This window comes from Cebus imitator, unplaced genomic scaffold, assembly GCF_001604975.1.
Source record: "Cebus imitator isolate Cc_AM_T3 unplaced genomic scaffold, Cebus_imitator-1.0 Scaffold263, whole genome shotgun sequence".
Lineage (NCBI taxonomy): Eukaryota > Metazoa > Chordata > Mammalia > Primates > Cebidae > Cebus > Cebus imitator.
This window is the reverse complement of record NW_016107578.1, coordinates 3049633-3066175: the sequence shown is the minus strand read 5'-3', so window position 1 is coordinate 3066175 and position 16543 is coordinate 3049633. Positions and strand designations below refer to the sequence as shown.

At 52.9% G+C, this 16543-nt stretch overlaps 1 protein-coding gene across 6 annotated transcripts in view; it reads left to right on the top strand.

Moving 5' to 3' along the window:
- The window catches only part of ARHGEF18 (Rho/Rac guanine nucleotide exchange factor 18), a 117392-nt gene that overhangs the window by 96173 nt on the left and 4676 nt on the right, over positions 1 to 16543 (top strand). For all 6 annotated transcript variants that reach the window (XM_017500178.2, XM_017500176.2, XM_037728377.1 and 3 more), the window contains 11 exons: positions 44 to 161; positions 993 to 1241; positions 3346 to 3422; positions 5707 to 5885; positions 7418 to 7509; positions 10588 to 10770; positions 12419 to 12556; positions 13120 to 13250; positions 15268 to 15324; positions 15419 to 15466; positions 15562 to 16032. In XM_017500178.2, coding sequence (XP_017355667.1) covers positions 44 to 161; positions 993 to 1241; positions 3346 to 3422; positions 5707 to 5885; positions 7418 to 7509; positions 10588 to 10770; positions 12419 to 12556; positions 13120 to 13250; positions 15268 to 15324; positions 15419 to 15466; positions 15562 to 16032 — 1743 coding nt within the window. The remainder of the gene's footprint in view (positions 1 to 43; positions 162 to 992; positions 1242 to 3345; positions 3423 to 5706; positions 5886 to 7417; positions 7510 to 10587; positions 10771 to 12418; positions 12557 to 13119; positions 13251 to 15267; positions 15325 to 15418; positions 15467 to 15561; positions 16033 to 16543) is intronic.

Below are 16543 nucleotides of genomic sequence, written 5' to 3'. Positions count from 1 at the left end.
GAAGACGAGGTGTTAATACAGGGTCTTGCTTTCCGTTTCCTAGAAAATTGGCAACTTCTCCATCGTGCGGCGGCTTGGTGTGCAGGAGTGCATTCTCCTGGTTACACAGCGCATAACCAAATACCCAGTGCTGGTGGAGCGCATCGTCCAGAACACGGAAGGTAGGCCGCCTCCCCACTGTCCCGCCCACCCGTGCTGCTACAGCCTGGGGCCCTCTCCCTGCACTCGTTCCCTGTTTTAGCAGCAGACTGGATACATTCCCTTTGGAATCCACTTTGCTGGGTGCTGGAGTTTCTTTTTTTTTTCTTTTTCTTTTTTTTTTTTTTTTTTTTTTTTTTTTTTTGAGATGGCGTTTTGCTCTTGTTGCCCAGGGTGGAGTGCGGTGGTGCGATCTCGGCTCACTGCAACCTCCACCTCTCGGGTTCAAGCTATTCTCATGTGTCAGCCTTCTGAGCAACTGGGATTACAGGCACATGCCACCACGCCTGGCTAACTTTTGTATTTTTAGTAGAGACAGGGTTTCACCCTGTTGGCCAGGCTGGTCTCAAACTCCTGACCTCACAATCCGCCTACCTCGGCCTCCCAAAGTGCTGAGACTACAGGCATAAGCCACCACATCTGGCTCTTCTTTACAGGTGGGTGCCTGTAATCCCAGCTACTTGGGAGACTGAGGCAGGAGAATTGCTTGAACCTGAGAGACAGAGGTTGCAGTGAGCCAAGATCATGACATTGTACTCCAGCCTGAGCCACAGAGTAAGACTCCATCTCAAAAAAAAAAAAAAAAATGAACTCTGGGGCATTGCACTTGTTTTGGAGAACCATTTGCATTTCGGGATTTCACAGTTGGGAAGGTGATCTTGAGGGTCTTCTGAATGGTGGCCTTGGAGAACACAACTCCTAGATCCCACATGCCCATATGTAGCGAGTGTGTCCACTTCTGTTGTGTTCGTGAAAGTGGAAAGGAGAGACGCTAACTCTGCTGTGTGTGGCAGCTGGCACTGAGGACTATGAAGACCTGACCCAGGCTCTGAACCTCATCAAAGATATCATCTCACAAGTGGACACCAAAGTCAGCGAGTGTGAGAAGGGCCAGCGCCTCAGGGAGATCGCAGGGAAGATGGACCTGAAGTCCTCCGGCAAACTCAAGAATGGGCTCACCTTCCGCAAGGAAGACATGCTTCAGCGGCAGCTGCACCTGGAGGGCATGCTGTGCTGGAAGACCACATCAGGGCGCTTGAAAGGTAAAGGCCTGCCCCTGGCCACCTCTAGTGGGTGCCATCTTGGATAAGTGGTCACCATCTTGGATTGGTGGGTACTCTCCTGATTGGTGGCACTATCCTGTATCTGTGGGTACCATTTTGGTTGCCATTTTGTATTGGTGGGTATCATGTTGGATTGGTGGCACCATATTGGATGGGTGGGTGCTATGTTGGCTTGGTAGCACCATCTTGGGAGTTTTGGGCACCCTCTTAGAATGGTGGGTGCCGTCTTGGATCAGTGGCCATCATCTTGGATTGGTGGATGCTATTTTGGATTACTAGCTTCATCTCTAGTGGTGGCACCATCTTGGGAGTTGTGGGTGCCCTCTTAGAATGGTGGGTGCCATCTTGGATCAGCAGGCATCATCTTGGATTGGTGGGTGCCATACTGGATTAGTAGCTCCATCTTTAGTGGTGGCAGCATCTTGGAGTGGTGGCTATCTTCTTTGAGTGGTGGGCATTCTCTTGGATTGGTGAGCATCCTCTTGGATTGATGGGTGCCATCTTGGAATGGTGGCATCATCTTAGATCAGTAGGCTCCCTCTTGGATAAGTGGGCACCATTTTGATTGGTGGGTGCCATCTCGGATCAGTGAGATGGTCTTGGGAGTGATAGCACCATCTTTGATTAGTGGGTGCCATCTTGGACTGGTGGCATGGTCTTGGGAGCGGTGGCGTCATCTTGGATCAGTGGGTGCCCTCTTGCATCGGCAGGCACCATGTTGGTTTGATGGGTGTCAGCTGACACACAGCCACTGAGGTCTGGCTACTTCATGGCTGAAGGGAGGTTATGAGCTGAGTCAGGATGAGCAAGGCAGCTGGTGTGTAGCGTAACACGAGGTGGCTGTATCACCATTCCTCCTCCTCTGGTCTTTGGAAGGGTACAGTACAAACCAGGAGGGCACACCGAGTCATTGACTTTCAGATGGAAACCCAGGGTGTTGGCATCATGACACCCCAGGTTTGGGCCCAGAATTCCAAACACACTCAGCTGCTCATCTGGACAGTCATGGGCCAGCCTGCCTGCCATGGGCCAAGCCACTGACAGGCCCCCATGTGGATAGAGAATACCCCCAGGACTGCTGATCATTGTCCCCAGGCATCCCACTCGCTGCCCAGGGTGTGGTCCGAGCCCTGCTTTCAAGATCCATGTTGCAGTTCAGACCAGAGTGCTCAGGATTTATCCCTGGGTTTCCTGTTCATTTTTGGAGCCTCTAGAGACATCCCAAGCTATCTATTCACATCAGCATCTTTAAAGAGCCTGAGGGAGTCATTGAGGTGGCCAAATGACAGCATTTGCCCACTGGTCATTTGAGTAGGAGTGTATTTTGCAGATAGATTTAGTGCCTTCTGCCCACCAGGCACCGAGTTGGATGGTAAGAATATACCCCACGGGACAAGACCTTGCCCCTAGTGTCCTAGGGCTTCAGTCACTGGGGCTGAAAGAGAGAAACAAGCAAACAGAAAAATGAGTTAGAAGCCCAACTGATGCTTTAAGGAAGCCAGCAGGCTGTAGTGCAAGCGAATTAGCAAAAGTGCTTCTGACTTAGAGAGGGGTGTTGGAAGCAGTTCCCCAAAAGTGGTGTTGCCCTTGAAATCCACATCTTACATGGATGACAGCTGGCAAAAAGAGAGGGAGCTTGTGCAGGGAAAAATCCCCCTTATAAAACTGTCAGATCTCGTGAGACTCATTCACTCTCACGAGAACAGCACGGAAAAGACTTGCCCCCATGGTACAATTACCTCCCACTGGGTCCTTCTCACAGCACGTGGAAACTCAAGAGGAGATGTGGGTGGGGACACAGCCAAACCATATCAGACACTCAAAGGTCAGACCCAGCAGGTGTGTTGTTACAGCAAAGAGAACTGCTTGAGCTCTGGACATGGAAGGGACTTAGAGGAGGCTCCGGCTGCTCATTGGTGCAGAAGGTTGAGAACTAGAAAGGTGATGGGGGGTGGGAGGCAAGGCAGAAAGGAAACTTCTTAGCCCAGGTGGAAACATCAAACTGCTTATACCTTCCTGGGAGGCGGCGTCTGCCGGGGTGCCCAGAAAGACCTCCTGGCCTCCTTCCATGCTGTTTCCCCAGATGTCCTGGCTGTCCTGCTGACCGACGTGCTTTTGCTCCTACAAGAAAAAGATCAGAAATACGTCTTTGCTTCTGTGGTATGTATCCCCTCTTCAGACGAATGGTTGGCTGGGTGCAGTGGCTTATGCCTGTAATCACAACACTTTGGGAGGCCAAGGCAAGCAGATCACTTGAGGTCAGGAGTTCGAGACCAGCCTGGCCAACGTGTTGAAACCCAGTCTCTACTAAAAGTACAAAAATTAGCTGGGCATGGTGGCCCACGTTGTAGTCCCAGCTACTCAGGAGGCTGAGGCAGGAGAATCATTTGAACCCAGGAGGCGGAGATTGTGGTGAGCCGAGATCACGCCACTCTTCTCCAGCCTGGGCAACAGAGTGAGACTCTGTCTCAAAAAAAAGAAAAGGGCCCTGGGACCTCGGGGGGGGGGGGTTGGCTGAAACTGTCCATGGGAGGTACACCTGTGGGTTACCCAGGCCCATGTAGCTGGGATTACAGACGCCCGCCACCATGCCTAGCTAATTTTTTGCATTTTTAGTAGAGACAGGGTTTCACCATGTTGGTCAGGCTGGTCTCCAACTCCTAACCTCAAGTGATCCTCCTGCCTTGGCCTCCCAAAGTGCCAGGATTATAGGTGTGAGCCACCACACTCAGCTGCTGGTGTGTTCTTAACCAGTGTGTTTGTTTACTGCGGCTGCTGTAAACAAAGTACCGGGTGGTTTAGACCACAGAAGTGTATTGTCTTACATTCCTATAGGCTGAAATCCAAGATCAAGGTGTCGGCAGGGTTGGTTTCTTCTGAGGCCCCTTGGCTTGTAGACAGCCGTCTGCTCCTTGTGTCCACCTCACCTGGCCATTCCTCTGTGTCTGTCTCTGTGCTAATGTCCTCCTATTAGAAGGATGCCAGTCAGATTGGGTTAGGGCCCACCCATGACCTCATTTCACCATAATCATCTCTTTTTTTTTTGAGACAGAGTCTCGCTCTGTCACCCAGGCTGGAGTGCAGTAGCACAATCTCAACTCACTGCACCCTCCACCTCCCGAGTTCAAGTGATTCTCCTGCCTCAGCCTCCCATGTAGCTAGGATTACACGTACCCACCACTACACCCAGCTAATTTGTGTATTTTTAGTAGAGATGGGGTTTCACCATGTTGGCCAGGCTGGTCTCAAACTCCTGACCTCAGGTGATCCACCCACCTTGGCCTCCCAAAGTGCTGGGATTACAGGTGTGAGCCACCACACCCAAACCTTATTTACCTCTTTAAATGAGGCCTCATCTCCAAAGACAGCCACATGCTGAGGTACTAGGGGTCAGGACCTCGTATGAATCTGTGGGGAACACAGTACAGTTAAAATGTGCATTTTGCTGGTCTATGGAAGCATTGTCTCTTGAAGGATGCGTGACAGACTAGAAATACCCTTGGCTCTGGCTAGCCTGAGGCACAAGACAGAGATGAGTTTATTTGTTGTTATATACTACATACTGTTACACTAATCTTTTGAGCTTTGTAGTATGTATATGTAGTGCTGATTACTTTTTTTTTTTTGAGACTGAGTCTTGCTCTGTCACCTGGTTGGAGTGCAGAGGCTTGATCTCTGCAATCTCTACCGCCTGGGTTCAAGCGATTCTCCTGCCTCAGCCTCCCGAGTAACTGGGATTACAGGTCCCCGCCACCACACACAGCTAATTTTTGTATTTTTAGTAGAGATGTTGGCCAAGATGGTCTCGATCTCTTGACCTTGTGATCCGCCCGCCTCAGCCTCCCAAAGTGCTGGGATTACAGGTATGCAACACCGCACCCGGGCCGCTGATTACTTTAGAAAAAAATTTTCAGCTGATGAAATTGACATGTTATCTGGATGCTAAGAGGCAAGATGGCTCACGCCTGTAATCTCAGCACTTTGGGAGGCCAAGGTGGGAGGATCATTTGAGCCCAAGAGTTCAAGACCAGCCTGGGAAACATAGTGAGATCCCTTCTCTACAAAAAAATACAAAAATTAGCTGGGCATGGCGGCACACGCCTGTAATTCCAGCTACTAAGGAGGCTGAGATGGGAGGATCGCTTGAGCCCAGGTGGTCGAGGCTGCAGTGAGCCATGATTACACCACTGCGCTACAGCCTGGGTGACAGAGCAAGACCTGGCCTCCAAAAAAGTTAAAAAAAAAGGATTCTAGGATTTTATTGCAATAATGTCTTTTTTTCCCCTAGAGGGCAATATATATCTGCTTTGAATTGTTTAAAAAGAAACAAGGAGCATGACCCCACCCACCCCCCGTTAGTTCCCCTCACCAGGCCCATGACCTCGCTGCTGTTTGGGTGCAGTGGGGTAAAGGGGGACCTCCCCAATGCCCTCTACCCATGCAGGACTCGAAGCCACCCGTCATCTCGTTACAAAAGCTCATCGTGAGGGAGGTGGCCAACGAGGAAAAAGCGATGTTTCTGATCAGCGCCTCCTTGCAAGGGCCGGAGATGTATGAAATCTACACGAGCTCCAAAGAGGACAGGAATGCCTGGATGGCCCACATCCGAAGGGCCGTGGAGAGGTGAGGAGGGCCTGGAGGGTCTCCCCACCCCATGTTCCTTCCGATGACCAGTCCACCCTTGGCTTCCACAGTTGGCCATCGGCTGTGACCTTGAACACCCTCATCCCAGCTTGGGCCCCATGATGCCATTCCAGCTTTTTCTGATGACTCAATGATGACTCAATCTGTTGGATGTGGAGGCCAACTGGCCCGGAAAGGCAGCTCTAACCTGGGCCTTTCTGCTCTTGTGGGCCATTAGCAGGCCCACGTGACGTGGCAGGCTGTCTGTATTCTTGGGCCAGACATATTGGAGCAGGTCACGGCATCTTGTCCTTCCTCCTTGGGCCCAGCACCCCTCAGGGCCCAGGATCAGCTGGCTTCCCCTCCCTGTTTGTTTGTTTGTTTGTTTGTTTGTTTGTTTTTGAGACAGAGCCTTGCTCTGTCACCCAGGCTGGAGTGCAGTGGCACAATCTCGGCTCACTGCAGCCTCTGCCTCCCAGGTTAAAGAGGTTCTCCTGCCTCAGCCTCCTGAGTAGCTGGGATTACAGGCGTGAACCACTGCACCCGGCTTTTTTTTTTTTTAGAGTCAGACTCTTGCCCTGTCACCCAGACTGGGGTGCACTGGCACAATCATAACTTACTGCAACCCCAAACTCCTGGGCTCAAATGAACCTACTCCCTCAGTCTCCCAAGTAGCTGGAACTATAAGCACATACCACCACACCCAGCTAATTTTTTGATTTTTTTAGAGATGGGGCCTCACTCTGTTGCCCAGGCTGGTCTTGAACTCCTGGCCTCAAGCCATCTTTCTGCCTTGGCCTCCCAAAGTGTTGTGATTATAGGCATGAGCCACCATGCCCGGCCAGAATGCCCTCTCTTGATGCCTGGAAGCTTCCTGGTGCTGTAGCCTGATTCAGACCACCACCACCTCCCCACCATCCACAGTAGCTGTAGCTCTGTGGGGCTTGCAGCCTCCCACCTACACCTCGCAGGTCCCCTGCAAGGATGTTGTCCCCAGGACTCTTCCTCCAAGTCACAGGAAGCAGGTAAAACCTCTTCCTGGTTATGCCCTGGTGCTTTGGGGCCAGACAAATGCCAGTGGCTCTTTTTCTTCCCCTCATTGTCCTCCTGCACCATGAACAAGCTAAATCAGGGCCAGGAGCAGTGACTCACACCTGTAATCCCAGCACTTTGGGAGGCTGAGGCGGGTGGATCAGGAGGTCAGGAGTTCAAGACCAGCTTGACCAAGATAGTGGAACCCTGTCTCTACTAAAAATACAAAAAAATAGCCAGGTGTGGTGGCACGCACCTGTAGTCTCAGCTACTCAGGAGGCTGAGGCAGAGAAATGCTTAAACCCAGAAGGCAGAGGTTGCAGTGATCCAAGATTGTGCCACTGCACTCCAGCCTGGGCAACAGTGAGGAAAAAAAGAAAGGCTAAATTACTCCCAAAGTCAGAGACAGTCATAGCAGCTGGTTCTGTAGAACCAGCATCTGTGCCGGAGGCCGGCCTGGCTGGGAAGCACAGTTACCCACCCATCCCCTCTCCCTGCAGCTGCCCTGACGAAGAGGAGGGGCCCTTCAGCCTGGCGGAAGAGGAAAGGAAGGTGGTTGAGGCCCGAGCCACAAGACTCCGGGACTTTCAAGGTGAGGGGGAGACAGTGCTGTGGGCACAACCCTTGTGTGGTGAGCGCTGGGTCCCCCATCCGGACTGGCCATGGAGAGCAAACTGCCCCCCAAGTGACCCGTGTAAAACCCCCCACGTGACCTGGTGTTTTCCCTCGGGCTGTGCTGTGTCCTGCAGCTCTGTGAAGCATTAGAACAGTGTTGTGCCATGACATAGTGATTTCCAGAGGTCACTTAGCCCTTTGGGGGTATGTGGAAAAGGGACGGAGTAGAGCTTAGGGGACCTGAGCCCCTTCCAGAGCTGACCACGCAGCCACACATGCTGTCACCAGCCCATCCTCGTGCAGGCAGGAGCTCGACAGAGTGTCCCAGTCCTATATGAAGGAATAGCACAGGGCCCCCACAACCTCCTTCCAGAGCTTCCTCCTCCCTGTTTGTTTAATTACGTTATTGAGATGTAATTCACGCACCACGCCACTCACTCTCCCATTCGTTTGATTCGGTGGCATTTTAGTGCATTTCCAGTTGTGCAGCCAGAACCACATTCACTTTAGAACATTCCACCTCCCTAGAAAAGAAGCCCCATCCCCCTTACCAGTCACTCCCCATCCCCTACCCCAAGCCCGGCAACAGGAATCTCCTTCCTGTCTGTGGATTGGCCCGTCCTGGACACTCCATATAAATGGAGTCACACACTGCATGGCCTTTTGTGTCTGGCTTCTCTTGCTCAGTGTGGTGTTCTCAAGGTTCATCCACATTCAGTGAGCATGTGTTCAAGAACAATTCCTGGACCCTGTGGCCTGCAGCAAGTTCCCTTCTTCCCTTTCACTGTATTATTCATTTTTTAAATTGCATAATACTAAAACAGTAAGTGGCCTGGCACAGTGACTCATACCTATAATCCCAGCACTTTGGGAGGTGGAGGCAGATGGATTACTTGAGGCCAGGAGTTGGAGACCAGCCTGGGCAACAGAGCGAGACCCTGCCTCTGAACAAAAGAAGAAATAGAAAGATATTCTCTTTACCAAGATACTCTTAACCATCTCAAATGCTTATCAAAAGCTGATGGCATCCTACCCTAGGGACACTCCTGTTAAAATCTGGAGAAGGGTCAGGCCACCCACTCTCACCATTATTATTTTCATCCTAAAGGTTCCAGTCAGGGTGATAAGGAAAGAAACAGGAATAAGATATTATTGGAGGCCGGGCACAGTGGCTCACGCCTGTAATCCCAGCACTTTGGGGGGCCAAGGTGGGCAGATCACCTGAGGCCAGGAGTTCCAGACCAACCTGACCAACGTGGCGAAACCCGGTCTCTACTGAAAATACAAAAAAAATTAGCTGGGCGTAGTGGCACATGCCTGTAATCCCAGCTACTCGGGAGGCTGAGGCAAGAGAATCACTTGAACCCGGAGGCAGAGGTTACAGTGAGCTGAGATTGTGCCACTGCACTCCAACCTGGGCAACAAGAGTGAAACTCTGTCTCAAAAAACAAAAAAGCAAGATATTATTGGAAGGGAGTGGTAAAGTTATTTTCACATATGTCATGATTTTTTTGCCTGGAAAACCCAGTAGTATCAACTGAAAAACTACTGACCTGGTAGGAGCGTTGAGCAATTTAGCTGAATGTGGTGCATATGTCCTAGCAATCACCAGTAGGAAGGTCTAATAAAATAAGTCCCTTTATAAGTCCAATGGGGGGAAAAAAAAGGATAAAACCCCAGAGGCTTATAAGAGGAGTTAAGTGGTGAAAACCTTGACCCACGGGCCTGAAGATAAACTTTCCTAATTAGAAAACAGTCTTTGCCAGGCACAGTGGCTCATGCCTGTCATCCCAGCATTTGGGCAGGCTGAGGCAGGTAGATTGCTTGAGTCCAGGAGTTCAAGACCAGCCTGGGCAATGTGGCAGAACCCTGCCTCTACAAAAAAAAAAAAAAAAATGAATTAATCAGTCATGGTAGCACATTCCTATGGTCCCAGCTACTCGAGAGGCTGAGGTGGGAGGATCCCTTGAGCCTGGGAGATCAAGGCTGCCACCTGCTTCATCTCCTAGGCATGCACCACCACACCCGGCTGTTTTTAAATTTCTTCATAGACACAGAATCTCATATTGTTGCGCAGACTGGTCTCGAATTCCTGGCCTCGAGCTGTCCTCCTACCTTCGCCTTCTATAGTGCTGAGATTATTGGCCTGAACCACCACATCTAACCTGATTTTTACAATCCTATCTCAGAAAAGAAAGAAAGAAAACGCAGTTTTCTAAGGCTCTAAGTTGGTCCCAGACTAATAAATGGGCCTGATGCAATCATCACTCACGCCCTACTGTGTTTGATTTTGTTTTTTTTTTTTTGGAGACAGAGTTTTGCTCTTGTTGCCCAGGCTGGAGTGCAGTGGCACGATCTTGACTCACCACCACAACCTCCGCCTCCTGGGTTCAAGCAATTCTCCTGCCTCAGCCTCCTGAGTAGCTGGGATTACAGGCATGCACCACCATGCCCGGTTAATTTTGTATTTTCAGTAGAGACAGGTTTCTCTATGTTGGTGAGGCTGATCTTGAACTCCTGACCTCAGGTGATCCGCCCGCCTCGGCCTCCCAAAGTGCTGGGATTACAGGCGCGAGCCACTGCACCTGGCCTATTTTATTTTTTTTTAGAGACAGGGTTTTGCTTTGTCGCCCAGGCTGGAGTGAAGTGGTGCAATCACTGCAGCCTTGAATTCCTAGGCTCAAGCAACCCACCTGCCTCACCTCCCAGGCATGCGTCAGCACACCCAGCTAATTTTTTTTTATTTCTTTGTAGAGACAGAGTCTTATGATATTGCCCAGGCTGGTCTCAAACTCCTGCCCGCATGCAGCCCTCCTACCTTTGCCTCCCTAAGTGCTGGGATTACAGGCCTGAGCCACCACAGCTAACCTGATTTTTATAACAAGGGGGAAAATAGAGGACAAAGCCATGCTCTCCCCCATCTCCCAGGAATGCAGGACACAGGGCAGCCTACCTCGGGGCAGGGCCAGCAGGGGGCCTCATCCCTGGGGTGCCAATGATCCCAGGGAAGGTCAACCGGGCTGACCGTCACGTCACCTCCACTGTCACTTTGCAGAGCGGCTGAGCATGAAAGACCAGTTGATCGCACAGAGCCTGCTAGAGAAGCAGCAGATCTACCTGGAGATGGCCGAGATGAGCGGCCTGGAAGACCTGCCCCAGCCCCAAGGCCTGTTCCGAGGAGGGGACCCATCCGAGACCCTGCAGGGGGAGCTAATTCTCAAGTCGGCCATGAGCGAGAGTAAGTCGGCTGCCCCCACCTCAAGGGTGCAGTCCTACCTGCGTGGGCTCCTCAGGGGACCCCAGGCCAGGCTCCTGTCCAGGACAGGCTTCTATATGGGGGGGCCCAGGAGCGGTGCTGACCCCCCGCTGGTACCTGCTAGAGCCAGAAGGGCCTCAGATACAAGGCACTTTCTCACCATTCAACAACCGCTTTAATGCTCCCTGCGTGCAGAGGCTCTAAGTCTGGCTGCGGGGAGGACCTGAAGTTGACTGAGCCTGGTTCCCTACCCACCAGAGGCTCCTCTTCTTCCTGGGAGGTGGGTCCCTGGTGATACCCCAGAAAAACTCACGCATGCTCCCTCAGTGGGTCCCCATGCACAGCTCCAGCACAGCTGCCAGGCCCTTGGGCTGGCAACTTGGGCAGGCGGTCAGTACCCAGTCTGCTTTTTTTTTTTTGAGATGGAGTCTTGCTCTGTCACCCAAGCTAGAGTGCAATGGCATGATCTCAGCTCACTACAACTTCCGCCTCCAGGGTTCAAGCAATTCTCCTGCCTCAGCGTCCCCAGTAGCTGGGATTACAGGCATGCTCTACCACACCTGGCTAGTTTTGTATTTTTACTAGAGAAGGGGTTTCTCCATGTTGTTCAGGAGGTCTTGAACTCCCGACCTCCGGTGATCCACCCGCCCTGGCCTCCCGAAGTGCTGGAATTACAGGTGTGAGCCACCACACCAAGCTTTTTTTCTTTTTTTTTTTTGAGATGGAGTCTCCCTCTATCACCCAAGCTAGAGTGCAGTGGCGCAATCTCAGCTCACTGCAATCTCTGCCTCCTGAGCTCCAGATTCTCATGCTTCAGCCTCCCAAGTAGCTGGGATTACAGGCATGCACCACCATGCCTGGCTCATTTTTGTATTTTTAGTAGAGACGGGTTTCGCCGTGTTGGCCAGGCTGGTCTCGAACTCCTGACCTCAAGTGATCCGCCTGCCTTGGGCCTCCCAAAGTGCTGGGATTACCGGTGTGAGCCACAGCGCCCAGTGGCCCCAGTCTGCTCTTTCAACAGTGAGGGAAGCAGACACAGCCCCTGCCTTCCAGAGCCTTTCCACAGAATAAGGCAGAGACTGGGGGTCAGCCTTTCTCCCTCCAGCCCCACTGACATCCTTCCAACCTGCTCCAACAGCCGTTGTTCTTGTCCCCACCTCTTTGCCGGGCCACAGCCTGTTGGTCCTAGAGGGCTTTCTGTGGACAGCGCTTCCCCGCAAAGTCACTCTCCCAAATGGCCGTTGTCATACAATCAGTGTATGGTCATTGTCATGTAATACACCAAGTGTATCCTGCTGGCCCTTGGCAGGGCCACACCCAGCATTCACCAGCCCCTGGCTCAGGGCGGCCTGGCAGAAGGGGTGGGAGGAGTCTGTACCCACCCTCCCCATGGCTGCCCCACGGCCTTGTCCTCTCACTTAGACGCAGATTGGCCTGTCCTGGTGTCCGTACCTGAAGTAAGGGTGTGCACAGGGATGGTGGGGCTGAAATGCCATGGCAGACAGTGGGGGCAGGCGATCACCACTCCAGTGAGTCCTCCATCTCCCCGGTCTCACTGCTCCAGCACTCCGTATTCCCTCGGCACACTTCCACAGGGCGACCTGTGCCTCCTGACCCCTTCTTTCCACAGTCGAGGGCATCCAGAACCTGATCTGCAGGCGGCTAGGCAGCGCCAACAGCCAGGCAGAAGATGGGGGCAGCTCCACAGGCCTGCCCAGGAGGGCCGAGACCTTCGGAGGCTACGACTGCACAAATAGCCCCAGCAAGAGTAAGAGCAGGGCCGCCTCCCCTCCCGCCCTCGAGTGCCCCTCAGGATGCACATTCGCTTATATGGGGTTTCTTGGAACCTTCTTTTTTTTTTTTTTTTTGAGACAAGAGTCTTACTCTGTCACCCAGGCTGGAATGCAGTGGCTTGATCTCTGATCTCTGCTCTGTGTAACCTCCACCTCCTAGGTTCAAGCTATTCTCCTGCCTCAGCTTCCCAAGTAGTTGGGATTACAAGCACACGCCACCATGCCCAGCTAATTTTTGTATTTTTAGTAGAGATGGGGTTTCGCCACGTTGGCCAGGCTGGTCTCGAACTCCTGACCTCAGGTGATGTGTCCAGCCGGTTTCCTGGAACCTTCTGAACCCGTCCAGGCATTGTTGGTTGTGTGGTGACAGCAGTACCCAGACCAGCCCACCCCTTTACAGCAGGTGTCTGTACTGCAGATGTCACCATTCGGGGACCAGCCTGGGTTTCCTACCTGGGTAGGGGCTCGGGTGGACTGGGAAGGTTCCCTCTCCCGATGCGATGGCAGCATCCTCACGCCCTTGACTTGGGGCTCTCAGATGGCAGTTTCAAGAAGAAAGTCGGCAGTATCGACCCCAGGCCCCGAGACTGGCAAGGCCCCCCAAACAGCCTGGACTTGAAGCTTGGTGACAGTGACATTCCTGGGGGCTCCGAGGAATCACCACAGGCGGTACGTGGATATCCGTGTGCTTGGCACAGTCCGAGTCGCCATAAGGATTCATGCATGTGAGCAGCTTCTGCTGGGGCTGTCTAGTTTCCGTCTTACCATCATTGATAAGTGCTGTTCCATTTCAATAATAATATCTCAGCCCAGATTAAGTTGCTGGCAGGGGATTTCTTCCTGCAGCCTTCTGGGAAAAGCAAGAGGTCCCCAGGAGGAAGGCTGAGGAGGGGACAGGCTCAGGGCACTCACCGTGGCTTCATCAACAGGCGAGGAACCCCCTACAGGGACCACTAGCTTTCAGCCGGGGCAGGTGTGGTGGCGCCTACCAGATGCCAGATCTCCCCAGCTGTTCCCTTCCCATTGAATCACATGGCCAGGTGCCTACTCAACCTTGCCCATGTTAGAGGTGCGAGGCTAAGGCCAGCTCCCTCTGGTCAGCTCTGAGGCTTGGATGTGCCTCTGTGGCCAGATCTGGCAGGCACCCAGGCTTTACAGCCAAGCCCACTCTGCCTCCCAGGCGGCCCAGCCCCTCATTTTCCAAATACCCAGATTTGTACAAGTCAGATGACTGCCGGGCCTGTGTCCCCAGTCATAACCTGGTCCTGGGTCCTTCCTGTTACCCATACAAAGGGATGTATTTTCAATAATAAGCAGGGGCTGGGTGCAGTGCCTCACACCCATAATCCCAGTGTTTTGGGAGATAAGGTCTCTCTCTGTCACCCAGGCTGGAGGGCAGTGGCGTGATCACAGCTCACACAGCCTCTAACTCCTAGGCTCAAGCGATCCTCCCACCTCAGTCTCCCAAGTAGCTGGGACTACAGGTGCACACCCCCACACCTGGCTAATTTTTTAAATTTTTGTAAATAACGGGGTCTTATTATGTTGCCCAGGCTGGTTTCCAACTCCTGGGCTCAGGCAGTCCTCCTGCCTTGGCCTCCCAAAGAGATGAGATTACAGGCAAGGTTGCCATGCCTGGGCCTGGGAGGATCACTTGAGGCCTGGAGTTTGAGACCAGCCTGGGCAACACCACATTTCCACAAAATATTTTTAAAACAGCTGATCCTTTGGCTGGGTGCGGTGGCTCATGCCTGTAATCCCAGCACTCCAGGAGGCCAACTCAGGGGGATCACTTGAGTCCAAGGGTTCAGGACCAGCCTGGCTAACATGTTGAAACCCTGTCTCTNCAACATGGTGAAACCCCATCTCTGCTAAAAATATAAAAGTTAGTTGGGTGTGGTGGTAGACGCCTGTAATCCCAGCTACTCAGGAGGCTGAAGTGGGAGGATCACTTGAACCCAGGAAGTGGAAGTTGCAGTGAGCTGAGATTTCGCCACTGAACTCCATCCTGGGCAACAGAGTGAAACTTCGTTTCAAAAAAACTAAAGTTAAAATTTAAAATGGCTGCTGATCTGTGCTTCTGAAATGACCTTGGTGGAAAAAATATTTTTTAAATGGCTGCCAGGTGCGGTGGCTCATGCCTGTAATCCTAGCACTTTGGGAGGCCGAGGTGGGTGATCACCTGAGTTCAGGAGTTCCAGACCAGCCTGACCAACTTGGTGAAACCCTGTCTCTACTAAAAATACAAAATTAGCCATGCATGGTGGTGTAAGGCTAATTGGGAGGCTGAGGCAGGAGAATCACTTGAACCAGGGAGGTGGAGGTTGCAGTGAGCCGAGATCTTGCCGTTGCCGTTGCCGTTGCCGTTGCACTCCAGCCTGGGCAACCAGTCTTTATTTTTATTTTTCCAGTTTTTTTTTCCCCACCTGCAACTGTCTTGATCGAATTATAACAACTAGTCTTTAAAAAAATGATAATAATAAATTAAATAAAAATAGCTGATCCTAGTGGTACACACCTGTATTCCCAGCTGCTCAGGAGGTCGAGGTGGAAGGATGGGGCCACTACACTCTAGAGCAAGACCCTGTCTCAAAAAATAAAGAAGAAAAGAAGGAGCAGGCTTGGGTCTGGTCGGATGGGTTTTGAGCCGCTCTCTGTGGTTTGATGGTGGGTGTCCTCTTCCCAGGTGGAGGCGCCAGGCACGGAGTCCGACCCCGGTCTGCCCACCGTCCTGGAGTCGGAGGTAGGCACCCACTGTCCATCCTCCCGGTGCCATGTGCACGCGTGTGTGGCCTCAGGCCCGAGAGCTAGCGTCAATCTCCCTCTCCTCCCCGCAGCTTGTCCAGCGGATCCAGACGCTGTCCCAGCTGCTCCTGAGCCTGCAGGTACGGGGGCAGGGTGGGGCCGGCCACACGTGCCCTTTCCGAGTAGGCTGGGACACGGGTGCGGCTCTCACCTGCCTGGCCCTGGCCTTCCGCAGGCGGTCATCGCCCACCAGGACAGCTTTGTGGAGACGCAGCGGGCAGCCATCCAGGAGCGCGAGAAGCAGTTCCGGCTGCAGTCGACGCGCGGGAACCTGCTGCTGGAACAGGAGCGGCAGCGCAACTTCGAGAAGCAGCGGGAGGAACGTGCGGCCGTGGAGAAGCTGCAGAGCCAACTGCGGCAGGAGCAGCAGCGCTGGGAGCATGAGCGCGAGCGGCAGCGGCAGGAGCTGGAGCGCTCAGGCGCAAGGCTGCAGGAGCGCGAGGGCGAGGCGCGGCAACTGCGCCAGCGGCTGGAGCACGAGCGCGCCGAGCTGGAGCGCCAGCGCCAGGCCTACCAGCACGACCTGGAGCGGCTGCGTGAGGCCCAGCGCGCCGTGGAGCGTGAGCGGGAACGCCTGGAGCTGCTGCGCCGCCTCAAGAAGCAGAACACCGCGCCGGGCGCGCTGCCACCTGATGCACTGGCCGAGGTGAGCGCGCAGCAGCCCGTGTGCACAGGTGGGGGGTGGAGGTGTGACCATTTTGCACGTGCATTTGCACAAGCACTTGTATGTGACGGGGTGCGCGGGTGCGTGCATGAGTGTAACCGAGCGAACAGCGTGAGATAGCCTTGCATTCACAGCACATGCCGCAACACAGAACCTTTCTTAGAGCTCGTTCAATGCTTAACAGAACGCTGTTGCTCAAAACGTTCCATAAATGTTAAAAACTTTAAAAAAAAAAAAAAAAAAATGCACTCCTGTAATCCCACCACTTTGGCGCAAGCAAGAGTTCCAGACCAGCCTGGGCAACGGGGAAACTCCTCTATAAAAAAAATAACAATAATGAGCTAGGCATGGCGGTGAGCGCCTGTAATCCCTGCTACATGGAATGCTGAGGTGAGAGGATCACTAGAGCCCGGGAGGTTGAGGCTGCCATGAGCCGTGATCATGCCACTGCACTCCGGCCCGGGCAACAGAGTGAGACTCTGTCTCAAAAAAA